At 58.4% G+C, this 27056-nt stretch overlaps 3 protein-coding genes across 7 annotated transcripts in view; 1 reads left to right on the top strand and 2 right to left on the bottom strand.

Annotated features, from left to right (window-relative positions):
- Window positions 1-6211: 6211 nt before the first annotated feature.
- LOC309440919 (uncharacterized protein) lies at window positions 6212-14138 on the bottom strand. Of its 2 annotated transcripts, none has more exons than XM_082055157.1 (5): window positions 13953-14138; window positions 12473-12874; window positions 8032-8148; window positions 7665-7750; window positions 6212-7426 (listed from the first exon to the last, which is right to left on the bottom strand). In XM_082055157.1, the coding sequence occupies exons 1-5, from the start codon at window positions 14023-14025 to the stop codon at window positions 7352-7354; spliced, it is 753 nt and encodes a 250-aa protein (XP_081911283.1). In that variant the 5' UTR covers window positions 14026-14138; the 3' UTR covers window positions 6212-7351. The 2 variants fall into 2 exon arrangements, with proteins under 2 accessions (XP_081911283.1, XP_081911282.1); XM_082055156.1 differs by lacking the exons at window positions 12473-12874; window positions 13953-14138 and adding exons at window positions 8334-8747; window positions 9886-10405 and having other exon boundaries at window positions 6213-7426.
- Window positions 10529-17969, top strand: LOC309440918 (deoxyribodipyrimidine photo-lyase-like). Of its 2 annotated transcripts, XM_082055155.1 has the most exons (11): window positions 10562-10648; window positions 14285-14354; window positions 14459-14732; window positions 14941-15086; window positions 15231-15413; window positions 15569-15727; window positions 16056-16254; window positions 16331-16483; window positions 16762-16883; window positions 16982-17141; window positions 17318-17969. In XM_082055155.1, the coding sequence occupies exons 3-11, from the start codon at window positions 14498-14500 to the stop codon at window positions 17470-17472; spliced, it is 1512 nt and encodes a 503-aa protein (XP_081911281.1). In that variant the 5' UTR covers window positions 10562-10648; window positions 14285-14354; window positions 14459-14497; the 3' UTR covers window positions 17473-17969. The 2 variants fall into 2 exon arrangements, with proteins under 2 accessions (XP_081911280.1, XP_081911281.1); XM_082055154.1 differs by lacking the exon at window positions 14285-14354 and having other exon boundaries at window positions 10529-10648.
- A 368-nt stretch (window positions 17970-18337) lies between these two features.
- RUBCN (rubicon autophagy regulator) overlaps window positions 18338-27056 on the bottom strand; it is a 31913-nt gene continuing 23194 nt past the window's right edge. For all 3 annotated transcript variants that reach the window (XM_082056925.1, XM_082056923.1, XM_082056924.1), the window contains 9 exons: window positions 25696-25756; window positions 24579-24711; window positions 24073-24218; window positions 23648-23712; window positions 22858-23096; window positions 22403-22464; window positions 22052-22205; window positions 21574-21667; window positions 18338-20855 (listed from right to left, as the gene is read on the bottom strand). In XM_082056925.1, coding sequence (XP_081913051.1) covers window positions 20692-20855; window positions 21574-21667; window positions 22052-22205; window positions 22403-22464; window positions 22858-23096; window positions 23648-23712; window positions 24073-24218; window positions 24579-24711; window positions 25696-25756 — 1118 coding nt within the window. In that variant the 3' untranslated portion in view covers window positions 18338-20691. The remainder of the gene's footprint in view (window positions 20856-21573; window positions 21668-22051; window positions 22206-22402; window positions 22465-22857; window positions 23097-23647; window positions 23713-24072; window positions 24219-24578; window positions 24712-25695; window positions 25757-27056) is intronic.

Raw genomic sequence — 27056 nt, 5'->3', positions numbered from 1 at the left:
TTCCTTGACTGCTCCCGTGCCTGTGGTCACCCCTTGGCTCGGCAGGACGGTGACACTGGCACCCACAGGACTGCCAGCAGCTGGCTGTGCCCCCCAGGTGACTGCTGGCAGAGTGGGGAAGAGCACATCACCAACAGTGGGGTCTAGGTTCTCTGCTTCTTCCCTGGTCACGGCTGCAGGAACATCCTCCTTCACACCTGCAAAGAGAGGGGTGGTCCCTAGCGGGGCGGTGGGAACAGCCCCTGTTACATCGAGTGCTGCTTCTGGGGTGACAGCGGGGTGCTGTTCAGGGATGGCGGCAGTGCTCGTGGCTGCAGTGGGAGCAGCTGAACCCCCCTTGTTATCCTGAGACGTGTTAAGAGGCTTGGTCATGTTTATCAAAGTCAGTGCTGTAGAGCCGTATGCACTCGTTGCTGTCACCAAAGCATCTGTCTGAGACCCAGCAGGGAAGGACAGGCTCGACGGGCTTCCAGCGAGGATACTCTCGGCTATCTCAGCATTGGTCACTGTGGTGCTCGTCTCTGCAGTGCCCATCACCAGGGCATGGGGCCCCTCACTCTCCGTCACAACGGGAGAAACTGTCCCTGCAGTAAATGACCCCTCAGTAGTGACAGGGATGGCAGCGGCAGCCCTGAGCCCTGCAGAGAAGCACAAAATGGAGCATTAAACCGGGTGCTGGAGCCAACAGCCTGAAAGGATCAGCCACACGTCTCCTCCAGCTAAGCTCAGGATGCTCCCGCTCCTTCTTAAACTCTACTGCCTCATCCTGCATTTCTTTTAAGAGCCAAGGAGTGCACCCTGGGCTGCCTTAGGCACTGCACTTCACAGCACTTTTTGCATCTCCAGCATCAGCAGCCGCCAGCTGAGACAGGACACAACTCATCACAGGTCAGGGAGAGACGTGGGTGCAAGCACGGAGGAAAAGGCAGACACTGTAACTCAGCCCAGTTAGGCTGGGGATGGTACTGCCTGGCCACTGGCAAGAGCTGAGTCCCAGTAAGTCTAGTTCATTGCCCCCGAGGTGTCTGTGCAGCTCTGCTGCTCCAGGACAGCCCTCAGCCCTCTTTGTCTCCCTGGAGGGACACCCCTAAGCACAATCACTTCTGCGGAGCCCCAGGGGTGGTTCTTGGCATTTTGTCACCTTTCGAGTGTCTGGGGGACATTTAAATACCCAAAGCCCTTGGGCAGGTAGGACAGCAAGAGACTAGTGAAACATTCCCTGACTGCAAATGGCTCCTGACCTGCTGCAGCTAAAGCAGGTTTGCTAAACCTCTCCTGAGGGGGGACCTGCCTGCCCTTGCCCCCACTTCTCTTGCCCCCCACTGGGTGCAGCACCCAGGGGTTCCCTGCTGGTTGAGGGAACATTCAGCAGCTCCTGCTTACAGCTCTGCCCTCCTGCTGCCAAAATCCTGCCTCATATCCAGGAGATTCCCTGAAAGGAGAAGGAGACACCACCCCACACCCCAGGAGTTTCTCCCAGCACCCACTGGCACCCCTGGGTGACGTTTCACCCAGACTTATTTTTAGGACAGGGATGCGGGCTCTGGGAAGACCAAGCTGCCGCCGTTGGCTCCAGGAGGAGCCGGGCGGATCTGCTGACGCTTGGCTTTAGGCAGCTGCAATTAGGGGAGATGAAGGGCACCCTGAGGGTGAGACCCAGCAGGGTTTTGTCGCAGCCTGACAGCCCGAGCCTGTTCCCCATCCTGGTGCTCTGGTTTGTCAGGTTCCCCCTGCCAGGCAGCAAGACGTCCTTGTAATGGAGGTGCCCCCAACCCCACCATTGGCTCAGCTCGTTAGCAGATAGCTTGTGCCAGTCATTAATGAACATTATCTCCTCTGCTAGAGCAGTTTTTGAGGGGTTCATCCTCCTCCAGCCCTCCATTCCCCCTCCCAGCACTCTGCTGCTTCACCCTCTTCCCCTGCTGAAATAAGATTTTTGCACCAACCCCCACCAGCCAGAGGAGATCAGCCACTTCCTTCCTTGTCTCAGGGAAAACAAAACACATCAGTCAAGTCCCCCAGGTTATTTTGGCACACTCCATCCCAGCAAATCCATATTTTATCGTAATTCTTCCACGCGGAGCAGGAAACACCATCTACCCCACACCGCCCATTCACGGGAAGCTTGTGCAAGAGGGGCCCAGCATGGAGCTCACCAACGTGTGCTCTTCCCGGGGACATGGGAGGGATGGGAGCATCCCTGGAGCCCCACTTCCAGCCCTCAGCTCTCTCCCTGGAGGGGTATGTGGCTGCACAGAGGCTCCTGGGCTGGGCTCTCGCCTGTCCCACAGCTCCATGCCTGCAACCAGCACTTCAGGGTGATGCCTGTCCCATAAAATACTTTACTAGTTCTTTGGCTGTAATTGATTGCAAGGACTGGTCATAAAAGAAGTTTCCAGTGCAGCCAGGAGGGAACCATACTGTCTGTGTTAGGCTGCATCAGAGGTTTGCAAGGGCTCAGGTAGCACGTGTGCTAACAGAAAAATATCGGACGTACCATGCAGAATCCATATGCAGCATCCCACGAAGGTGGAGGTTGTCCATCGCCCGGTCCCCATGGCTCGGGCCTCTGCGCAGGCAGAGCACTGGGAAGCTCGAATGGAGGTGAGAGTAGCAAGAAGCAGCTCCGTCTGTCTGTCCCTCCCTCCCTCCCTGCCTCTCCTGTGGAACTGGAGTCCTGCAGGTGCAACCCTGCTCCTGCTCCCTCCCATTTATAGGGATGGCAGAAGGAGGCAGGTTACAGGTGCTGTCCCCTCCCGCCCCCAATGACCCTGTCACCATTCCTTTGCTGCTGAGCCCTCCCCTTCCCAAGGGCTGGATGTCCTGTTCAGCCAAGGCATGAGGTGGGGGGTACCCCAAGGTCACCCTGCAGGGACCCCCCGGGACCTTGGCACAGCCCAGTGCAGCTCCCTGGGCACCAGCACCAGCTGGCAAAGCCCAGCCTGGAGCAGTGTGTGGCACTGCCAAGAGTGGCACAGCAGCCTCCCCATGGTCCCTGCAGGAACTGCTCCCCACAGCAGCCTCCCCATGGACCCCGTGGGACTTATTCCTCACAGCAGCCACTCCACAGACCCCACAGGACCTGCTCCCCACACAGGGGAGTGGGCCATGGAGCTGCAGGTGGTGGTGACATGGCAATGGCAGCTGGTGCCACCATGCCTGTGGGGACACCGTGGGCACTAAAATCAGCAGCTAAGTGATGTCTCAGCTCAGGGCAAGGCAGGACTCAAGTCCCCATTTGGTTCACAGCTTCCCTGGGAGCAGAGGCACATTCTGAAGCTGGGAGATGTATGGCTAGGGACAGGCCCTGGGGTGTCAGCTGAGCCCCCAGTACTCAGCTGCAACTGGGAGCACTGGAGATCCCAATCCAGGGCCCCTGCAGGGTTTTACACCTGCACCTCAGTATTCGCACAGCAGTGCCAGGAAGCTGAGAGAGGGCAAAGGGCCAGGGAAGCTCCTCTGTGAGGTGGAACCAGCATCCCCAGAGGCTGGAGCAGGAAAAGGCACAGCCCAGGACCCCCTCCCCTGCTATGGGGATCCCCTGGGTCACTTCATCCTGATCCCCTGGTCACTTCACCTGTGTGCCTCCCTTCCCCCGGAGCAGCAATCCCCACTCCCCACCTTGAAAACTGTTGCCAGCTCCTGCCCTGCCCCCGCAACAGCATTATGCATACCCCCACCACTACATGCTTTTGTAGTCAATTAAACGCTCCTTAACCAGAAATGCCCCTGGGCAACTCATACAAAGTATTATGAGAGGTGTTGCTGGGCAGTACACAGTGTCCCACCAGCGCCGGGCTCCACGGGGCAGGTGGCAGCGGCCAGACACGCCGTGACACCCCAACCCGCCGACTGGGCAGGCCAAGTCACGGTCGACAAAACCCCGTCCTATAAACCCACGCATTAGCCCCTGGCAGTGGGAACAGGGCACAGACGGTAAATCAGGGGAGAGCTCACCTGGAACAAATGCCCGCCCACCAAAAATGCCAGTGCGGGGGCGAAGACAGAGGAGGACAGCGTGTCAGGGGCCCATGCAACCAGCACTGCAGATCACGGGGTGACCACCCAGCCAGTGACCACCCAAGCGGCTGCCACACCTGGGCCGATGGAGGATTAGAAGGATACAAACCCACCGTGGGAGAGTTGCTCCTACCTGTGCTGACGATGCCTTATTGCTTTGGAAAGCCACCTTGACAGCGGATTTGTGCTGACGCTGGAGAGAGTTGCTCCAGCTGGGGTTTGAGGTGCAAAAGGTGGTAGAAACCACAGGAATTGTTGCAAATTGCTGCTCAGCATAGGGGAAAACAGCTCAGTTGAAGCAAAGCGCTTCCAGCCCACCTCACCCTCAGCTCACCTGCAGGCTCCTGCCCATGGTATGCTGGGACTGGCACCATTCCCAGACCCTCGTGCCTGCACCTCCTGCCCACACTGTCCCAAAAACCCCCATGTCCTTCCCGCTCCTCCAGCAGAGCTGCAGGGGTGACAAACCAAGCTCATCCCTGTGCTCTGGCATTGGCACATCCTCCCAGGAAAGCCTGCAGACACCATGGGTCATCCCTTGTCTCGAGGACAGTGCCCTGTTCCCAGCTGGGGAAGGAGCTTTTCATAAATCCTTCTACTACACCTGAACCCAAGGTCCTGGCAAGCCACTGGCTCCTTCAAGGATAATGATAATCTACTTTTACCAAGGACCAAAGCATTGGATTGACACCAGAGCCCCTCAGGAGCCTGAAGCTGGGGGGAAACGCTGAGAATCCCAGTGCGCGGGGTCTCTGCACCATCCGGCACAGCACAGCACGGCCTGGCATGGTGCCTTATCAGCCTTCCTGGAATTAATGGGGTGGTTGTTCCAGCCCTGCGGAGATCCTGGCATCTCCTACTGGCACTGCTTTGGCCTCCTGGCAAGGGCATTTGGGGAGAGCTCAGGGGAAGGGGGAATCGGGTTATCCATCAACCCTGCAGGTTCTGGGTGATTTGGCAAGCTGGGCACATTGCAACACCCTCCTCCTGGACAGCAGGAACTGGGCTACAGCTGCCGGAGGGCGTGAAGGGGAATGGGACACTGGGAGGGACACCTGAGTCACAAGGGACTCAAGACACGTGTCCTGTGATGCTGCTGAGCCCTCCAAAGGCAACTGTCCCGCTGGGCACAGGGTCTGCTCTTCGGGATGATGCTGGTAGATGGCAGTGAGTCACAGCAAAGAGGCTGAGAAACTATTTACAGACTGGGAAAGTAGCAGGACGCAGATCTGACCTCTCAGGGGTCCGTGGAAGACTAGCAGCCATGGGGAGAAGGTGGTACTTAGCATCCCCAAGGAGGGCAGGCACAGAGAGCATGGGCAGTGTCAGGAGCTTGTGAGAGCTCCGTGTCCTCAACACTGGGGCAGTGCCAACCATCCCCATGGGAGCCACGTCCCCACACTGTGCCTCTCTTCCCCCTCCCAGAGTGGGTTTGCAGGGGGGCTCAGTGGGACCAGAGCATCTCCTCCCCTCACTGCCCCCCAATCACGATAACAGTGGAAGGCAGTGGTGCTGGCAGGGGACAACGAGTGCCCCGGTCACCTTTTCATCCCGGCACTTCAGGACCTTTTCCTCCCTTTGTGACGCAGTTTGGCTCCATTACCCCGGCCTTGGCCCCCGGCCATGTCCTGGGGTCTGAAGTTATGGATTCAGCAGCCGGAGAAATCAGCCCAGTGGGACGTGGCGTGGGAGGACTCTTGGCCCGTCTCCACGGTGTAGGCAGAGCACGAGGATTTCTTTCCCAGCACCCCAGCAGGCATCCAGTGCAGGGACCCCTTCCAGCAGGTTTGCTCTCCTCCCTGGCTCCCTGTCTGGGTGCTAAGGGACCTCTCTTGGTGCCAACAGCTCCAACAAGCCCCCAAAAGCCAGGCAGCACCCTAGAGAGCAAAGGGGCAATGCTGGGATGCAAATAGCATCCCATCCTGACCAGCTGCCTGGGCTCAGCCTCCAGCCCCAGCCCAGCCTGTCCCATCCCCTGCAAGCTGGCAGACAGCCGGGTGATGCCAGGGTGGCTTTCCCCATCCTGTCCAGCTGCTGGATCCTTCCCAGAGAGGTGACAATCCAGGGAGCCCAGGAACTATCCCCAGGTTTGGCAACCCACAGCCCCATGCATCCCCTTCCAGCCGTCTCTGTGCCAGCACAGGCTGCCAGCAAGAAGCAAGGATCAGCCGAAAATAACCCCCAACAAGCAACATGGCTATTTTGTTAATTAATTCAGTTTTCAATCTCCCGGCGAGGTGACTTACTTAGGCTAATAATTGCTTCAGTTGGATTTTATCTGGCTAATTAATCAGTTAATAAATGACTTTGCTGCAGGGGGACAGACGCTGCGGCTGTCTCCTTAGCTTGGGACTGAAAAAACACAAGGAAGGAGCACAGCCCACGGGATTTCCACGGCCCCACAGCTGCCTCGGCAGTTTTGGGAGTCTCATGGGGCAGAGAGCACCAAAGCAGGGACCCCCAGGCTGTAGGGGTGGCAAGCTGTCCTCAGGAATGTCTGCAGTGGCCTCTGCCAGGAGGGGACAGCCCAGAACCAGTCTCTCCGCTGTGAAACTTCTGGGACTCAGCCAGTTTTTCTCACCAGTACCTCTGCTAGATGGTGAAGCTGAAAACTGGGGAAAGCAACTTGGAAAATAAAAGAAGTTGTCATCTTGTAATGGAAAACATGGGATTCCCCTTTGTTGCAAGTGTGTGCTGCTCTGCCAGTGCCACCACAGGTGGGACGGGTGGGAGCTGGTGTGCTGACAGCCCTGGGATGGGGCTCAGGTGGGAGAAGGAGGTTTTTCTCTCCTGCCTCCTTCCCAGAGCCACCCCAGCCTCCATCTTGGCATGCTCTGGATGTGAAGTGGTTGTGGAGCATCTCTCAGAGACTTTGGGTGCTGCAAGGTCCCTGGGTTGCAAATCCTCAGATGTCACCAGGACCGCTGGCGCCCTGAGGCACAGCAGTACCAGGGGCTTCAGGTCTCCTTTCTGTTGGTCCCCAGGGTGGCTTTTGTGGATGGGCCAGCTCAGTCCCAGCTATAAAAGCCCAGCCAGGCTGAGTCCCCTTCTCCCAGCAGCACTGGGGGGTCCCACCACAGGAGCTAGGTCTGATGCAGGGTGGTGGGATGGCTCAGGTTCACAGAAAGGCTGTGGGAAGGAACATGGGCACCCCAGCCCGTGGGGGTCACTGGGGGTGTGTAATGAAGGACAGGGGGTCCCAGGTTCAAGGGGAGCTGTACAGGTTACCCCGAAGGGCTGCAGTGCCGTGGAGAGAGGAGCTGGGAGCAGGAGGCTTGGAAGTCCATGGGGATGCCAGCCCTGCAGGTCCCGGCCGGGTGAAGAGCAGCACTCACGTCCTCCTCGTCCCTCGCCACTCCAGTGCCACACCAGCACATGGGAACACCGTCTGCAGGTCCGTGCGAAGCTGCAGGGAGAGGACAGCCATGAAACTGCACTGAGGGGGGTCTACTACTCCCACTCCCCACCTAGGAAGGGCCTGATCCTCAACCATGGCAGCTAAAGGAACCCATCTAAAAGGGCTCTGGGTGACATTCAATGTGAGAACCAGCCATTCCCTTCCCGCTTGCTGCTGCCCCCCTCCCTGGCTGTTTGGACCATGGCTGACAGATACAGAGTGGTGTCACCCCGCTGGCACACCTCACCTTGGACAACACCAGTTCCTGCACCGTGGTGTTCCCCAGATCCAGGGGGACAGTCAGCCGCAGCGACAGAAAGAGGCGAGATGCACCTAGGGACAAAAAACACCGTTCTGGTTATTGCCCATGAGGCTTTGACTGCACCAAAGGACCTGGAGGGGTCTCCCTGCCTGATCACTGACACAGACATGGAACATCCTCTCAGATTAATCATGTCATGGACACCCTACACTGTCAGGAGAACAACACTGCACCTGTACAGCAAACCACACATCCCAGAGAGAATCAATGCCCATATACTGAGAGCACAACAAAAGCCCAAAGCCACCGGAGTGCTGGAGCAATGACGATGGCCATGGGGCATCGCACTTACTGGTATTGGACATGGTGGTGGGGCAGGTGGGCAGAGTTGATGGCAGGTCTCCAGTGGTGCTGGGCATAACTTCTGGGGTCTGGCCTGAGCTGCTGCCATGGGAAGAGGGCTCCGTGCCTGGGCAAAGCAATGTTTTGTTAGCACTGTCTGCAGAGGTGCAGGATGCTCCTTCAGCTGGGGACAGATCAAGACTAAATGAAGGTACCAATGGGAAGGCACCCAGGTACCTGCCCAGCATCCCCACAGGGATTTGTCACCCTGGCCATGCCCCTGCCCTCCAGGGACCCCGTGGCTGCACTCACCCGTGACTGCATTGGGGGTCTCAGGTGCTGCTGGGGTGCCTGGGCTCAGCCCTGTACTCAAGGTGGAAATGTCAAGGGTGGTCCCAGCTGTGGTCCCCGTCAGCTGGCTGGGAGCATGGGTGCTTCTGGGGACACTTGTGATGGTATTGGGGGTGGCTGTGGTGTCTGCTGGGGTTGTCAAGGGCTCAGACGAAGCAGCTGTTGGTGCTGGTGTGGTGGGAGGTGAGGTGCTGCTGGTCCCCAGGGACGTGCTGGAATTCCCTGGGGTGGAGGTTCCCGTTTCAGGGCTGGAGGGAGGGACGGTGCCTGCAGTGCTGGATTCAGCAGTGGGCAGCAGTGCTGAGGTCTCCATGGGTGTCAGGGAGGTAGGGTGAGTTGGGGACATGGTCACTGTCACATCCATGGCAGTGGTACCTGAAAAGAAGTTGGAGAATGAAGTGCACAAGGGAGGCTGTGAAAGGCTGAGACTCTGGCTGTGGCAGGGACAGTGCAGCATCACCACCAGCATGAGGTCCCCAAGGGACCCAGAGCTACACATCAGCCAGGGAATGTCAGGAGCAGGGATTCACCATCCTGCAGAGATCAAACACATAGATCCCCTGAGTGGGCTTCAGGAGGGCAGGGGATGTAAATCCCCCAGCCTGACAAAACAGGAACAAACCACGGGCATCTCTGGTCTCGGGGCAGAAACTCCTGTAGGCGCCAGCAGTAAGACCCATTCCAGCACCTTCACCCATCCCTGGAGGAAGTCGGACAAACCTGTCTGACGGGAAGAGCCGTGCAGGAACTGGTGACCGTGAGATGGGCTGGAACTGCAGAAGCAACAGTTTATACAAACCTCTCTGCTGCAGATAGACAGGAACTGATAACACAGGGTGTAAACAATGGCAATGGGGAAGCAGCCCCACAGAGGGGGGGCATAGAGGAACAATCCCAACTTGCAGCTCAGGACAAGTTGTTAGAGACATGCAGTGACCCATGAAAGCTCTGTGGGGGGGTTGAAGAACACAGGAAGGCTGCTCTCTCTGTCTGCACAGACCTGTGTCTGGGGAAGCCCAGGCATCCATAACCCTCTCCAAAATCACACACAAACCAGCCTGGCTACCCAGGTCACTGTTGAGGGATGTCTGTGAAGTGGTACCTTTGAGATGCCAGGCTGGATTCGCTGGTGATCCCAACACAAACCTAGTGAGTCTGGAGTTCTGCTCACATGGGGATGGGGAGCCAGGCCACGAGCTGCCATCTGCTTTCAGCCAGTCCCTCCAGACACTCCCTCCCTGAGCTGCTACAGGCAGCAGCTGGTTAAATAATAATGTGGAGAAGGGCAAAGGTCTGATCTCAGCCCATGCCCAGGTGGGTGTCTGCAGTGAAGGGCCTCATCTTCACACAAAGGCGGAGCTGTAAGTCCCTCTACTTCCCATTTAGCAAAGGGCAGCTGCAGCATTTCACCCCCCACACCCCAGAGGCGCCTGTGACAAGCAAAGCACCCCAGGGAGCAAGGTTCCCAGCTCGCCACCCACCCCGTGAACATTACATCCCACTCAGTGCTTACCCAGCAAGAGGTGCGTCACGGCGAGGCTCAGCAGCAGCAGGGGCAGCCCCCCCCTCTGCCCAGCCATGTCCAGGTGGGTGGGAGACGATGCCCCTTCACAGGCACCGCTCTGAGTGCTCCCCACAGCCCCAGCACTGGGTTTTCAGGGTCTCCTTTGCCCAGTAGATGAGGAGCATCCAGGTGGGTCCTTTTACTCCCCAGGTGTTGGCAGTGAAGCGGAGGCTTCCACCCAACACGGACACTCCCAGAGACCGGTATGAAGCTGAGCAGACATCAGCTGCTCAGCTGGACCCAGAGCAGCCACAAGCAGTGGGCAGGGCAGGGCAGCAGGGCTACCACTGCAGCACACCAGGTCCCTGCTTGCTGAGGGGACAGTGATGAAGGGAAAAAGCCCAGGGAAGCAGCGAGGCTGCCTGGGACTGTCCTTGCGCTCCACCACAAGAGTGATGTTAAGTGGGTCCCAGCACCAACACTCCTGGGAGACAACCGCCCGCTCTGCCTGAGCTGAGGAACTGGCCGAGAGAACAGACGGCGCTCAGGAAGGGCGTGCTCCGGGCTGAGGGTTTGTTCCCTGGGCTGTCTGTACAAGCATCACTTCCCCGTGTCACAGCGTGTCACTGCTGAAGCGCGCTACCGACAGCCGGAGCCGCTTCCTTCTTCTCGGGGTCAGGGACAAGACCAGCCCGAGGCGCCTGCAGGCACTGGGCCAGGGGACAGGCAGGCTGGAGGACTGGCAGACCACAGCCACGCTGCTGCTGTACAGGTACCCTGGGGCACTGCCAGAGCACAGGCGCACTGAGGGCATCACCGGGGTACAGGCGCTCTGCTGGGGTGCGCCCACACTGTATGCAGTAGGCCAGAGTGCAGGTACTCTGTCAGGATACAGTGGCTGTCCTGGGGTACAGGGACACTGGGGACACATGCATGGCCAAGGGCAGAGGGGCTGGGTACAGTCTCCCACCCCTGTTCAGATGCACAGAGGGCGGTGTCACCAGGGTACAGGTGTAGCCCCAGGGAACAGACTCCTGTAGACACCACTGGGGTACAGCCGCACTGCTGGGGCACAGGCGCCCAGGGAGCGGCACTGCTGGGGTGCAGCCACACTCCTGGGGTGCAGTCTGACCTCAGGGTGCAGTCACACTGCCAGGGTGCAGTCTGACCGCAGGGTCCTGGGGTGCACTGTGCGGGATACAGCCACACAGAAGCACAGCCAGTGTCTGCCCAGGGATGCCACGCAGACAGGGTGGCTGCCACAGGGCCAGAAAACTGGGCACCTGGTGGGAGATCCCGCGGGGATTTGTCACCCCGACCCTGCCCTCCAGGCACCAGGCAGCTGCACTCACCTGCGGTGGCACCGGAGGGCTCGGGGGCTGTTGGGGTGGAGGTGTCAGGGCTGGTCCCGGCTGGCTGGCTGGGGGTGCTCTCGGGAACTCCCGTGCTGGTGTCAGGGGCAGCTGTGGTGTCCACCGGGGTCATCAAGGGCTCAGCTGAAGAGGCTGTTGGTGCTGGTGCAGCGGGAGCAGAGGCATTGCCGGTCCCCGTGGGTGTGCTGCCAAGCAGCGTGGTCACAGCTGGTCCTTGGTGGGTGCTGGTGCCGAGCACGGTGCCCACCCAGGTTGGAGAGAGAAGAGTGGAGGTGGGGGGAGGCAGCATGCTTGTTTGGACTCCAGACAAGGTGGTAGCCAGGGCTGAGCTGGTCCCCACAGATATGATGATGGTCGTGTCAGCACTGGTGGGTGTCGTGGCCATGGGGGTTGGCGTTGGGGTGCCGGTGGTGAGCCCCATCCCTGTTTGGGTGCTGGTGGTGAGCCCCATCCTTGTTGGGGTGCCAGTGGTGAGCCCCATCCTTGTTGGGGTGGGATCAGGCTGCACTGTGGTGCCAGCCAGTGAGCCCAGAGTGCTGTGGGCTGTGCTGTCCCTCTCCTCTGGTGTGGTGATGCTGGAGGCTGCTGTGCTGCTCCCCTGGGGCATTGCAGCACTGGTTGAGAAGGAATCTGTCAGCACCTCTGGGGTGGAGGTTTCAGGGCTGGAGGGAGGGATGGTGCCTGCAGTGGTGGAGGTACTGGTGGGCAGCAGTGCTGGGGTCCCTGTGGGCATCGAGGAGGTTGGTTGAGTCAGGGACACAGTTGCCGCCACATTTGTAACAGTAGTTCCTGTAAAGAAGTAGGAGAGTGATGCACACAAGGACTGGTGGTGAAAGGCTGAGACTGTGGCGGTGCCAGGGACGGTGCAGCACCACCAACAGTATGAGGTCCCTGAGCTACCCATCAGCTGTGGAGCATCGGAGGTTAAGAATTCACTGTCCCACATGGATCAAACACATGGATCCCCTTCATGGCAATGTGATCATCAGCAAGCCAGGGGATGTAAATCTCCTAGCCTGACAAAACAGGAACAAAGCACGGGCATCGCCAGTCTCAGGGCAGCACTGTCTGCAGAGGTGCAGGATGCTCCTTCAGCTGGGGACAGATCAAGACTAAATGAAGGTACCAATAGGAAGGCACCCAGGTACCTGCCCAGTGTCCCCACAGGGATTTGTCACCCTGGCCATGCCCCTGCCCTCCAGGGACCCCGTGGCTGCACTCACCCGTGACTGCATTGGGGGTCTCAGCTGCTGTTGAGGTGCCTGGGCTCAGCCCTGTACTCAAGGTGGAAATGTCAAGAGTGGTCCCTGTCAGCTGGCTGGGAGCACGGGTGCTTCTGGGGACACTTGTGATGGTATTGGGGGTGGCTGTGGTGTCTGCTGGGGTTGTCAAGGGCTCAGACGAAGCAGCTGTTGGTGCTGGTGTGGTGGGAGGTGAGGTGCTGCTGGTCCCCAGGGACGCGCTGGAATTCCCTGGGGTGGAGGCTCCCGTTTCAGGGCTGGAGGGAGGGACGGTGCCTGCAGTGCTGGATTCAGCAGTGGGCAGCAGTGCTGAGGTCTCCATGGGTGTCAGGGAGGTAGGGTGAGTTGGGGACATGGTCACTGTCACATCCATGGCAGTGGTACCTGAAAAGAAGTTGGAGAATGAAGTGCACAAGGGCTGGCTGTGAAAGGCTGAGACTCTGGCTGTGCCAGGGACAGTGCAGCATCACCACCAGCATGAGGTCCCCAAGGGACCCAGAGCTACACATCAGCCAGGGAATGTCAGGACCAGGGATTCACCATCCTGCATAGATCAAACACATAGATCCCCTGGGCTGTCTGTACAAGCTTCAGGAAGGCAGTGGGCTTCAGGAAGGCAGGGGATGTAAATCCCCCAGCCTGACAAAACAGGAACAAACCACGGGCATCTCTGGTCTCGGGGCAGAAACTCCTGTAGGCGCCAGCAGTAAGACCCATTCCAGCACCTTCACCCATCCCTGGAGGAAGTCGGACAAACCTGTCTGACGGGAAGAGCCGTGCAGGAACTGGTGACCGTGAGATGGGCTGGAACTGCAGAAGCAACAGTTTATACAAACCTCTCTGCTGCAGATAGGAACTGATAGCGTGGGGTGTAAACAATGGCAATGGGGGAAGCAGCCCCACAGAGGGGGTCATAGGGGAACAAATCCCAGCTTGCAGCTTAGGGAGAGCTGTGACCCGTGAAAGCTCTGAGGGGGTTGAGGGATGTGGGCAAAAGGGGCCTGTGGCTGTAGCTCAAGGATTGCAGGAGGTACAAGCCCTGGGTTTATTCTGTGTGCTTGGCTCAACACAAGTCTTGCTTTGTGTCAAATCCAAACACCGGGATGGCATTTGCAGTTTTTCAGGCCTGTAACATCCTGGTGATGTTGCCATGCAGGCAGCATGTTTGGTGCTTCTGAGTAAAAGCAACAAGCCCAGCCTGGACTAAGGGTCAGCAAGGGGGTCCAGCTGGGGCCAAGGTATTCTCTGCCCAGTTGGAGACATGTGAGAGAAGCAAAAGAAGCAAAGCCAAGCTTGTTGCTCCAGTGTTGCAAGATGGACTAAGATGTCTGAGAGCAACAGCACCCAGAGTGTGTCACCTCTGTGGGTGAAGCCACCCCAGGGCCACCTACCACCATGGGGAATGATGCTCCCCACTCCCCACCCACCCCACTGAGAGCGCAGCATCCCGCTCAGCCCTTACCCAGCGTGAAGTCCGACACAGCGAGGCTCAGCAGCAGCAGGGGCAGGGACAACCTTCTTCTCTGCCCAGCCATGTCCAGAGCCAGCACCCCCACTCCTTGCGTGGCGACAAGTCCCTGCACCTGGGGGACAGAGGGCGAGGGGATGGTGCCAGCAGGGAACTACGCTGTGGAGTGATGGCAGAAGGTGGCGGGAGCCACTTCCTCGTTCCCGGGGCAGGGAGGGGAGGCAACGACTGGCACTGCCAACCCTCCTCGGGGGCCGGGGCCCCCGGGAAGGGAGGCGGGGATGGGGACGCCACCAGGTGCTGGGACCACGCCCCTTCTCCAATAGCCACGCCCATGGCCACACCCATAGCCACGCCCCGTGTTGTATAACGCTCGGAGGACCGCGTGGCTGCACGGTAGGGAGCGGGGATTCGCATCCAGACTCGGGTCCCCGAACCGGACCGGGATGCTCAAGGCAGCGGGCACCAGGAGCTGAGTCCGGTCTCGTTTCCCTTCGCAGCGGCCCCACGCAACCACGCTGCTCCGAGCGGTCCTAAGGATGCGGCGGGGCCGAGGGAAGCGAAAAGCCGAGGCCACGGAGCTGCCACGCGTGTCTCGGAGGAGGAAGGAGGAGGAAGAGGATGCGGTGCAGGAGGCCCGGCGGAGGACGGCCCCGTCCGTGCGGGAGTTCAAGTACAACAAAAAGCGGGTCCGGCTGGTCTCGCAGGGCTCGGACCTGAAGGAAGGCGCTCGGTGCATCCTTTACTGGATGTTCCGGGACCAGCGGGTGCAAGGTGGGAATCAGCTGGCGGAGAAACGCGGGAAACGGAGCTCCCACGGGTGGCGAAAGCGTTGGCTCCTCCCTACTGTAGCCCTTGGTGCTGGTGCCCCCCTCTGCTGGGGAGGGACAACTGGAGGCGGGGAAACTCCTCTTGGGAAACTCCACCTCCTTCCCGGCCGCAGAGCATCTCCCTGACACAGCCCTGGGCGCTTTCTCCCCAGATAACTGGGCTTTCCTCTATGCCCAGCGCCTGGCCCTCAAACAGGAGCTGCCTCTGCGTGTCTGCTTCTGCCTGGCGCCCAAATTCCTGGATGCCACCATCCGCCACTACGACTTCATGCTGAAGGGCCTGCAGGAGGTGACTGAGGTACAGCTGTTGCGGGATGTCCACGCTGGGTGGGACAAGGCTCACAGGGAAGGGAGGAGGTAGATCCATCCCTTCAGCGGATGATGATGGGATGGGGTCTGCAGAGGTGCAGACCATCCCATAGCCCTTTCCCTCTCCCTGCAGGAGTGTGCAGAGCTGAACATCCCCTTCCACTTGCTGCTGGGCTACCCCAAGGATGTGCTGCCCGCGTTCGTGGTGGAGCATGGTGTGGGTGGGCTGGTGACGGACTTCAGCCCCCTCCGCCTCCCCCGACAGTGGGTGGAGGACATCAGGGAGCATTTGCCAGAGGATGTGCCGTTTGCACAGGTGGGCGCCCACACTCTGGGAGGGGAAAACTCTGGCTGGTGAGACAAGGGAGAACCTTGTCTCCTGTGTTTCATGCCTGCAGAGGTACCCTGGAGAGACCTGAGCAGGGACTGTTTACTTCTCTTGCTCATGTCCTCTGTGTCTTTGCTTCCCAGGTTGATGCCCACAACATCGTGCCTTGCTGGGTCGCCTCCCCCAAGCAGGAGTACAGTGCCTGGACCTTCCGGGGCAAGATCCACGCTCAGCTCCCTGAGTTCCTCACCGAGTTCCCCCCTGTCATTTGTCATCCGTATCCCCCGTCCTGCCCGGCAGAGGTACCAACAAAAGATATCTTCACACCCCCCTAACAGCCAGCCCTGGAGAGTTTCAAAGCTGCTTTGTGGTCCCGGGAAGGGATGGCAGGAGATGGGGACAGCATCCTGCCTGAGGGCACAAAGAGGTGGTGCAGAGCTGGGGATGTCCCAGGAAAGGGAGGTTCCCACCTCATTCATTCAGTTCCCACATCTCAGGGCTAGTTAAGAGGAGAAGGCTGGTGTGATCTGGGGACTTGCTGGTTGGGGACATTCGGGAGACATAACACTCAGGGCAGCCCTGGCTGAAGCGTATCTACAAATATAGTCATGCTGCTTGGTTGCCACCCAGCCCATCGCTTGGGAGGCCTGTTATTCCAGCTTGCAGGTGGACCGCACTGTGAAGGAGGTGGCGTGGGCAACCCCTGGCACGGCTGCAGGGCTGGCTGTGCTGCAGTCCTTCATCGCGGAGCGGCTGAAATACTTTGGCTCCCACCGGAACAACCCCAACAAGGAGGCGCTCAGCAACCTGTCCCCGTGGTTCCACTTTGGTGAGTGTCCCAGGCTTCCCACCCCTCACAGCAGCTCAGACCAGCAGCCCAACTTGCTCCCTCCCCAACTCCCCAGGCCAAGTTTCCACTCAACGAGCCATCCTGGAGGTGCAGAAACAGCGGGGCAAGTACAAGGAGTCAGTGGATGTGTTTGTGGAGGAGGCTGTGGTGCGGCGGGAGCTGGCTGAAAACTTTTGCTACTACAATGAGAACTACGACAGTGTGCAAGGTAGCACCCCAGGTCGGGTGGGCAAAGCTCGGGGCCAGGCTGGAACCCAACTGGTCATGCCAACTTGGCAATCCTGTTTCTGCAAAGAGGGGGTCCAAGCAGACGTTATGTGTCAATGTTTGGTAGTTTCTGCAGGGAGAACAAGAGCTGGTGGATGTCCTCTTCAAGGCTGGTGCCTCCGGGGCCTGGTGTCCTCAGTAGCCCAGTTCCCCATCCCTTCCTTGGGGACCTGCAGGAGTGGGTTGCTTAGTGTTGCTCCCCATCTCTTTTGCTCACAGGTGCCTATGACTGGGCACAAACCACCCTGAAGCTCCACGCCAAAGACAAGAGGCCTTTTCTCTACAAGCTGCAGGAGCTGGAGCAGGGGACCACACACGACCCGCTCTGGAACGCTGCCCAGGTAGTGTCCTCTGTGTCACCCTCTTAAAACAGCATTTTCCCAAGGGGCAGAGGTGAGCTGGCATGGACTGACCCCCATGACTGTCCCTGTCTCCTCAGCTCCAAATGGTCCAGGAGGGCAAGATGCACGGCTTCCTGCGGATGTACTGGGCCAAGAAGATCCTGGAGTGGACCCGCTCCCCTGAGGAGGCCCTGCAGTTTGCCATCTACCTCAACGACCGCTATGAGCTGGATGGGAGGGACCCCAATGGATACGTAGGCAAGCTGCAGGAGGGGAGCACGGGGTGGGGGAGTCTTATCTCTGATGGCCAAGGTCACGGGGTGGGGGGGGGCAGAGGGGTCAACCCATGCTTGTGCTTTTCACCCACATCCCACTTGCCCTCGGGCTGCCTCCAAGCAAGGGGGAGGGCTGATGCTCGGTCCTCTCGCCCACAGGCTGCCTCTGGTCCATCTGTGGCATCCATGATCACGGCTGGACAGAGCGGGCTGTCTTCGGGAAGATCCGCTACATGAACTATGCCGGCTGCAAGCGCAAGTTTGACGTGGGCCAGTTTGAGCGTCGCTACACCCCCCACACGCCCTCCCAGTGACGGGCTCGTGCCCCTCGGTGCCCGTTGGTACCTCACCCCCTGGCCAGGGATTGCCCTGGGCATGGTTGGAGGTCTCAGTGTAACAGCAGCAAGCCTTGGGGTTTTGCAGGTCTCTCCTCTGCCATCACCCCCTGCTTGAGCTGCTGTGCTGGGGCAGCTGCTGGAACCCCATGTGGATGTGCAGGGTCCTCCTGCTGCCATGGGTTTGCTGGTGGCTGCAAGAGCCCATCCCCAGTGTGCCCATGCCTGCCAGAAACATTTTCTACAACCACTGTGCTTGGGAGGAAGCCTGAGCTTACCATCAGTCACCATTGCTGCTGTTAGCCACAGCTTAGCTTTAGGCTGAGCAGGGCTTTTCTGGGGAAAAGCCCCCAGAAACTGGCTCCTTGTGCTGTGCTTCCCCCAGGGCAGCCCTGGTTTGCTCTGTGCAGGGCCAGCACTGTGCTTCCTTCAACAGTTGTTTTAAAGTTTACAGTTTGTACCTCTTGTGTCTGTGGTGTTTATAGGGCAATGCAGGACGCTGCTGTGAGGGGAGAACCCTGCTGCGCAGGACAGGGATGGGGCACCAAGGTGCCTCTGCCAGCAGCAAAGTGGGGCTCCAGAAGGGGACCAGGCACCATGAAGAGCCCCTTACGCAGCAGCTTGTACCTCCTGCCCTGGCTCCACTGGGCAGTTTGCAGGGGGAGGCCACAAACCAGCCCCTCCCAGTGACATCTGGTGATGCATCACCAGTCACACAAGTTGTCCCCCCTCTGCCATCAGCTCCCTCCCTGCCCCAGGAGCCAACAGACACCGCAGCACTGACCCCAAGTGGGGGGACACCCACCATTACCCCACCCGAAATGATGCCATGACACAACCAGGCCCCGTATTAACTTAGTTTATTAGGGACGGCATTTTCATTGCTCTCCTGTGCAACAGTCCTGTGGGGAGGGCTCCAGTTGGTGGCCGGGGCAGCCCCTCGCTCTCACTGCCTCGACCAGTTCCAGTGTTAGTTGTAGCGCTTGGTGCTGGGCACAACCCTGCCCTGGAGCCCTCGCCTGGGTTTGTAAGTCCTGCTGCTTCCAGACAAAGTCCATGGTGGAGGGTGGAAACCACAAATAAACCCAAAATCCCTTCACTCTTCTCTAAACATACTCAGTGCTTCTAGAAAGGGACACGGGCAGCCTCCCAGCTGCTGTCCCATAACAGTAAAGTGCTTCAAACAAAACAGGGTGATGGAGGTGTGCTGCAGAGGCAACTCCAAGGAAGGGGATGCCAGATACAGGTGGCAGTGGAAAGGTTCAGCTTGGGGTCAGGCAGGACCAAGGCAGAGCAGCCTCTGGCAGCCCTAGGGCTTGCAGAGATGGAGAGTGAGCAGGAGAGAAGCTGCTCCCCTTGGGAAAACAAGCAGGAGCAAGGCAGAAGGAGGCAAAACCCCAGGCCAGCAAGTAGGGAGCTGAATCTCCTCTCCCGAGCTTGATGCGGCTTTGTCAGGATGCCACAGAGCACAGACGTTGCCATGCAGCAGTCTGGCCCCAACAGCAAGGCTGGCGGCCACCCTCCCCAGCCAAGCCCCGCGGCCACCTCTCCTGGTCCCAGCCTCTTCCTCCTGACCCTGCCACCCTCCCCAGGGACAGCCCAGGAGGAGTCACATCCCAGCATCCAGCCAGGGCATATGCTGCCAAAGCCACTGCCCCTGGATGCCTCCTGCCAGTGTATTGCTCGCCAGTCCCTCAGCACCCTCTTGCACTTACACAGGCCACACCATCCTTCCAAACACCTCTGCCACCCCACATCCCACCCATGCTAAGGTGGTGCAGGGTGCCCACGTGTGCCATGGGCTAAAACACTGCACTGCGGGGGATGCTGTGAGGGACCAACCCTTTGCAGCACCCCAGTGCTAAATCCCTCACCCCCATTGCACGCCCCGTTGCGAGCGGGCTGTCTGACCACCCTGCTGCACTGCAGCTGGGCAGCCCCAAGGCTTTGCCTGGCTCAGGGACCCCTCTCCCAAGGGCAGCAGGAGATCTGCTGGAGAGGGGACATCTGGTGACCGCCAGCCCCATCCAGGGGTGAGGAACCAGGAGCAGGGCAGCCCTGGAGGTTTTTACACCGGTGAGTCCCAAGCAGATCGCATGCTCCCTAAAGAGGCATTTCAAGCAGCATCTCCTTGGGTGAGAACACACAGTTAAAAATACAAACAACTGCATTAAAAAAATAAAACCAAATCCAGCAGATTAAAAACCAAAAATCAACCTAAAAGAACAAACCGAGACAGAGGCGGGGGGCATGCGGCCAGAGGGCTGAGCCTTGACCCGCATCCCGATGGGTCTCGGGCTAAAGGCAGCTGCACACAAGGCAGGTCCTGGTGCCACCAGAGTGAGGTCCCATGTCACCCTCGGAGGAGGACATGTCCTCCTGAGAGCACAGACTGACATCATGAGAAGGAAGTGGGGTTAGAAGCCTCTCTTACCGCATCCTCCAGCCATTGGGCTCTGTCTCCACCAAAAGCCCAGCAGCACCGGTCCCCTCGTGTGACTGCTCTGGGGACGTTGCCCCTCGGCAGCACCGGCTGTGGGTGCGGGCAGGGAAAGCAGCTCAGCACAGAGAGGTGAGGCAGAAATCTGGTTTTCACCACTGCCACCTCCTATTCTCTGACCCTGGAGAGAGAGCAACTGCTCTCTGGCAGTGTCCCAAGGCAGAGTTGAGAAAGGGAACTGTTAAATGTACAACCAACCCCAAACCCCCACCCTCCCTCCGTGCACACACCCCCAGCAGCAGGACAGGGAATCAGAGGACTCTGAGAGCTGATTTCCCTGCTCTGAGGAGCAGATGTGGCCAGAGCTGCTTCATAGCCAGCTGATGGGCAGAACGTGCCGACCCTTCGGGGGATGCTGCCAGGGAGGAGGGCGCAGGGACTGGCAGCACAGCCCTGCCTGGCTCAGCATGAGGGACTGCTTGGAAAGGTCCCTGTTCTGCCTGCAGTACGGGCAGGAGCAGCCGCCTTTCCCCATGCAAAGGCATTGGGGAGCACGAGTGGTACCTGGAGCAGACCCAGATGATGGAAGATGCCCTTTCCCCAGCCCAGCACTACTGCACGGGGAAAAGCAGATCCCTTTGAAACAGCACTCCAGGCCTGGATGATTCTCCTCATCTCAAGTTCATGTGGCTCAGTCTCTGGTGACAAAGGCCATGCACGTAAATAAATCCATGATCTGCTCCTCTGCTGCAACAAGCTCATGTGGCTGACACAGTCTCTGGCTGCTCCAGCTCATCTTCATAGTCAGAGACATAGGACTCCATGTTCTGCTTGGCCAGCAGCTCTCTCCGGGCTTGGAGCCGCTCGCAGCGGGGACAGCGGGTGGACTTGAAGCAGGATTTGTGGTAGCAGGCTTTGCACTCTGCGGGGAGACAGGGAGACACGGCTGAGGGCTGGCAAGGGCTGGCCTGGACCACCCGGCACTCCACACCCCGGGGAGGGATGCTCCAGGCTCGTCCAGCCATGGCAGAACAAGCACCAGAAGCAGGGATCCAGCACTGTTCTGGTCACAGCAAGAAGTCACACCGCAGGGTCCCTGCACCAGTTTGCAAAGCCTTTGGGAGCACAGGCAGGAGGCTTCGGACTCTGCACAAGGTCCCTGCCCAAACTTTCCTGATTCTCCAAGGAAACAGCGATTGTGCCCTGAGTTTTCTCTGGCACTGTGGTCACCAAACCAAGGCTTGCATTTTGTCAGGAGCCATTTCAAGCCAGTTCAGAGTTTGGTCCCAGGCTGCAGGGATAAGCTCTGCTTGGCCATTAGTACTGGGTATTATCAAGGATGTCTCCTGAAGGGGCTCGGAGATTTCTTGGCAGGCAGGAGGGCACAGAGGTGAAGCCTTCAGGCTTTCTCTGCTCACACAGCATGGTCAGGAAGGGACCTACACACTCCACCCTGCCAGCAGCTCTGGACAAACACCATAATGCTGATCTGCTGTGATAACGTGCAGAGACACAGGCCATGCACAGAGGCTGGCTCTGGCTCTGCACCTTTTGCTAGCACGAATGCCACTTAAAACTGAAGAGGCAGATGCTGCTGGCCCCAGGGTCTGTACCCTCCCTATTTCTCCCCAGCATCTCACCTTCACACGTCCTGCACTTGTTGAGCTCAAAGGGGAAGATGATGTCACTCTCATTCTGGCAGAACTCGCAGATGAAGCCTTTGGCTTGGCACAGCTAGAAGGAGAATAAGTGCAGAAAAAGCAGCTAAATGATCCTCATCTCACTGGCAAGCGGGGCAGGAGGCAGAGCAGAGCAGGACAGCATGACACAGTGCTGCTCCAGCCACATGGGACAGCCCTTCTGCAGCACGGAGCACAGCAAGGCAGAATCAACATGTGTCAGAGGCAAGGGAGAGACAAAGTAGGTAAAAGAAACAACCCACATGTGCTGGGTAGCAGCTCTGTGGAGCAGGCAGGAGCAGCTAGCACTGAATCAGTTAATTTGGTGGCTGCCCTGCATGCCAAAGGCCTCCCCATTGGTTATCTCTGCAGCAAAGCCTGCTCCAAAGCGTGCTCCCCATGGTGAGGAGCGTGCAGGACGCAGACAAGGAGGCCTTACCATGCACTTCTCCACGTGCAGGCTGCCTGCCTTCAGCAGCTCCGTCAGCCGAGGAACCAGGTCCCCCTTCTTCGTGGCGCTGAGGTCGCTCAGCGAGTAGAGGTGCAAATCCTCCGTCAGGTGGCCGGGCACCGCATCGAAGGAGTCCAGGAGGCTGCGGGATGGAGAAACCAGAGCTCAGAGCAAAGCGCCTCCACCAAGCCCCTCTCTCCACTGCTTCTGCTCTCCCTCCCCCTGCACTCCCCACTCCCCCCGTTGCTCATCACACCGTCTGCACAGATTCCCAGTGCAAACCACCATGGGACAGATCCCAGACAACAAAACAGCTTCATCTCACAGCCCAGGACTCACTCTTTAGCTAGCCGGCAGGTCTTAAACATGTTCTTCATGTGGAAAAGCTGGATTCGCAGCAGCTGGAGAGGAAGGTGGGAACACGAGGATCAGTAAACAGAGCATGGTCCTTGGCCAAGCAGGTCTGCCCCATTTCTGCGCTGGTGAAACAACCGCAGCTTCTCAGCTGCTGCTACCCAAGTGTTTACACCACGCAGGGCAAAGCGAGCAGAACCATCATCACGTGCCCCAGGAAATAAACCAAAGCCCAGATGGACACCAGGCAGAAATTCCTTCTGAAATTCCTGCGTTACTGGACAAAGAACAAGATGTGAATGGAAACACATGGTGCTGCGGTTTTAAGCCTCAAAATTGGAAATATCCGCTTTTCCTCAGCTTCCCTGGAATATGGTCAACAACTGGCAGCCACCCACCTCACCCAAACCCCACTCAGGGAAGCGTGGAAAGGGTCTTACCCACACTTGGTTGAGGGACTTCACTTTCCGGTACAGGGCAGGATTGATATCCTGCACGTTGAAGAGCGGGTCACTCCAGATCTTGCTCAGCAGATCTTTGGAGAAGTTGCTCACGTAGTACTTGCTGAAGTCCCACTTGCGCAGGATGCGGCTGGGGATGACCGTCTGGGCGTTCTCGTGGCAGCACTGGCAGAAATACTTCCCCAGGTACTCACAGTACCGCAGCCGCTTGATGTAATCTGGCCAAGCCCAAGAGGACAGGGAGGTCAGCCGAGGCATGGGGTCTGCCCAGTCATATACCAGATTCCCAACACTGCTCAGTATTCTACGCTGCCAGTACCTCCTCCATCCCCAGGGTGTTCAACACTGGCATCTGCAAGCAGCCCTGCTGACTGAAAAAGCCTTTGGACCACAGTCTGGTCCTGTGCAGCCACATCTACCTACACATTCAGGCTGGGCAAAGAGTTGTGCAGCTGTACCCACAGCAGAACCTGCCAAGAGCTTTAGGACCCCAGCAAATGACTTTGTCTTAGAATAGTCAACATCTGAACCACCCTCTGAAGGGCTGGCTGGCTGCTCTTTGCTTCCACCAGCTCCATGATCTTCTGGGGAAGGTGACTCCTCTGCAGGTGATGCACAGCAAAGTGCAGGCAGAGCTGGAAAAGGCAGCAGAGCATCGCCCCAGTGACCTTGTGCTGAGCTCTGCCACCACCCACCCATTCTGCATCCTCCCACTTGTTCACCAGCTCTTCCCCACCCTCCAGCTACAGGTCAGGGTCCCAGCACTCACCAGGATCAGTCCGGATGCCACAGCCCGCACACCGGTAATTCTGCTTCGCCACAGCCACCTTCCTCCTGCCCAGAGACAGAAGATGACGTGTCAGTCTAGCCCTGACAGCAGCTGGCACCACAGGACAGGCACCGGCACAAGGCTGGATGGCAGAGATGGCCACATCCTTTGCCACTTAAGCGTGGACAACAAAGCCAAGGGGAAAGCCCTGTTGTGTCCCGGTGCACGCCAAGGGCACCAACCGCAGGCACTGGCTCCATCTCACAGCAGCAGCTGCCGGTGGTGACAACTGTGGATTTACCAGGCACAGGGCAGGGACACCCTGACAGGCAAGCAGGAAGGAGAGGATTATCAGCCTCGGTGTCGATGGAAAAGAGTGGGAAAGGGCAGGTCCCCCAAGTGCCCTCTGCTCTGCAGGTGCTTACGTTGGGGCTGGGTGAACGTTGAAGATGATCTGAGGTCGCGGTGGGGCCCACTCCAGGTTTCCGCGCACCCGAATCCTCAGCTTGTAGATGTCGGCATGTTCTCCGTCGTCGGGAGAGATAGGCAGAGAGTTGGGGATGGGCAAGAGCTAGGAGAAGGAGGCAAGAGGGTCAGATCCCTGCCTGGTACCACAGAGGCAATCACCTGGCTGGCTTGCCAGAAACTTGCAGCTGCAGCCCCCTGGAAACTGCCTGGCACTGAGCTGCTGCTCCAGCTGAGTGGGGGCTGGAGAAGGGATGTCCCCAGGGATCCGGGCACTCTGCTGTAGGAGGCTCCAGTGGCAGAGCCCCACTCAGCTGCACTCATCTCTGGACCATGGACAAAACCCCTCCTCCAGCTCCACAAAGGGATCACTAGGACCAGCAAAGCCTCTGGGCACTGGGCTGAAGCCAGGGGTTCAGGGAAGAGCGATCAAATGCAACCGCTGACCAGGGACTCACACCCCTACCTTCTGTGGGGCGTCGTGCTCGGGGACCAGCCACTCGAATTCAGAGGCAGCCGGGAGCTGCATCCCCTCAAACTGCTTCAGCAAGCCCATGGCCACAGCCTCCGCCGAGTTGGAATTGAGGAAGGAGTGGGATCTAGACAGCAAAGGGAGTGGTTAGTATCAGGTCTCACAGCTCTGCGCTCTTCACAACCCCTGTTCTGGTCCCAGCTCAAGCCAAAGATGCTCCCTTCAACTCTGGCACCTTATTTCTGCACTGACATCTAGGCTTAGAATTGACGTACATGATTGATCTCTGTCTTTGCAGCGCCCCTGAGCAAAGCTGGCTAAGGGCACAACTGCAACTGTTTAGAAAGGCAAGCAAAACATATCTTACTTAACAAAACCTGCGCCTGTTTGCAGGGGAAGCTGCAAAGAGAGACCCAATGTCTGTATGAGCCAGAAAGTGACCGCCCCCCCAGTACCAACCCACCCTAGAAGCTGCCAAGCATGGACACAGCTTCATATCTCACCCAATGAGCAAAGGGGTCCCTGCATCCCAAAGGGGTCTTGTTTTCAGAGCATTAATACAGCAGCTGTGCTTAGAACAGGTGGTTTACCCCGCTATAGCTCCCACCTCTCCCCCCCAGGGCAGTACCACGAAAGGACTGAGCACTTCACGTTTAAGCTGCTGCTGCACTGCACAGAGAGTCTGTGAGCATCACTGTGTGCCAGCGGTTCCACCTCTGGGCCACAGCACTGCAGTGAGGGATGGAGAGGAGTGGCAGCACCAGGTAGTGTAACAGCTGAGAGAGGACGGCAGGGGAGGCTCAGAGCCAGCAGCGAGCCAGCAGCCAGTCTGGATGCTCCAGGTTATGCCAGGTTCCCTCCCCAGCCTCTTACCTAGCAGGAGGTATGAGGATCTCTCCCAACACCAGTTCCCATCCTATCTACCTCATGTTCATGTAACATGTGAATGATCCTGATCACCCCAGGTGCTGCTTCTCAAATTTAAGACTAGGACCCAGCTGGTGGGATGTCCACTCCAGTGCAAAACAACAGCTGATGCACAGGGAAGAGCAGAGCTGGGCAGGAAGGGGAACTTGGTACCAAGATGTCCCACCACAAGTTGAAGACGTACATGGACTCTGAGGAGAGAAAGGACTTCCTGCTGGAGTCTGGATTCCTCTTGATGTCTGCATCTGAATCACAAACAGACAAGATGGAGCAGGCAAGGCAAGGCAGGGGGACACACTAATTTCAAACCAAAGTTTCACTGCAAAACTCATCAAGCTGTTCAAAGGCACATGAACTACAGCATCAACTTCTACCAGTGACATGGAGCAGCGAGAAAAGGTGCAGTCTAATCAGTCGCCTGTCGGAGTTACAAGGGAAGGACATGGTGGGATGCTGTGAAAACAGTGAGCCTGGGGTTTGGGGAGACAAGTGGCTGCAAGGACGGGTCACACACCAAATCCTAGCAGTTACATGGCCAGTACGCACACAGGAGCCAGGAAGGCAGGACAGCAAGGTTAGCAAGAAGGTTTAGTAGCTCTCTACACACAGTATGGATGCCGCAAAGGATTAGCAATGGGATGCACAACCCTTCTCTCTACTTGACTCCAACCCATAAGACAAGACAGTGGCCACAGCTTGGCAATGACTGCAGAGCTGGGGCTGGCAGCCTGAGTCCAACACTCCAGAGACGTGTCAGCATCCATGAGAGAGCGGCCAGCAGCCACGGGGACCAGCCCTCTGCAGAGCCCACGGACCTGCCTTGCCCTCCCAAGGAAGAAGTCCAACATAAAGAGCAGGACACTGGGGTCCTGCTCCCTGCCCCCCACATCAGTTTCCCAGCAGCCCTGAGCTGCCCCACGTTCCTCCTCGGCGCCAGCCCTGGGTACCAGGCAGGACCCAGCGGTACCTTCATCACTCATCTCTTTCTTTCACTCCAGCAGGTTTTGCTGCTAAACCCCGACAGGGAATTCATCTGAATGGCAGAAGGACCCTGGGAGACTCTTCCAGCAGTGCAAGGCAGGCAGAAACTCTGCTTCATCACAGACTCCCGGAAAAGGGAAGACGGGCATGGGAGGGGAAAGCACTACAGGTCAGGACAGAAGAGAGGCCAATGCCACAGCCTTCGGCTCAGCACGTCTCCTGTTTTGTACCTCTGGGGAGCTATAGGAATGGTGTCTGCAGCGAACACACCACCCCAAAACACAGGCTAGCAGCTTCCCCAACTCAGTGGCCCAGTGCCTGGCTGGGGGAGGGACAGCTCAGGGTCTCTGCTCCGCCACCCCATGTAGATCGGCCACACAGACCCACACAGAGCCCATCATTCCTGGCCAGGTATCAACCGCACACCATGGCCCAGGGAATTGCAGCCTGGCTGAGCAGAGACAGACACCCCCAAACTGTCAGCTCACCCAGGAAGAGCAGGGCTGCCCCGGACTCACAGAATCACACGATGGTTGGGGTTGGGAGTGACCTCTGGAGATCATC

The sequence above is a fragment of the Streptopelia decaocto genome (assembly GCF_964273445.1).
Source record: "Streptopelia decaocto genome assembly, chromosome: 6".
NCBI classification, from domain to species: Eukaryota; Metazoa; Chordata; class Aves; order Columbiformes; family Columbidae; genus Streptopelia; species Streptopelia decaocto.
Note: the sequence above shows the minus strand (reverse complement) of the source record. Positions and strands in the feature narration are given on the sequence as shown.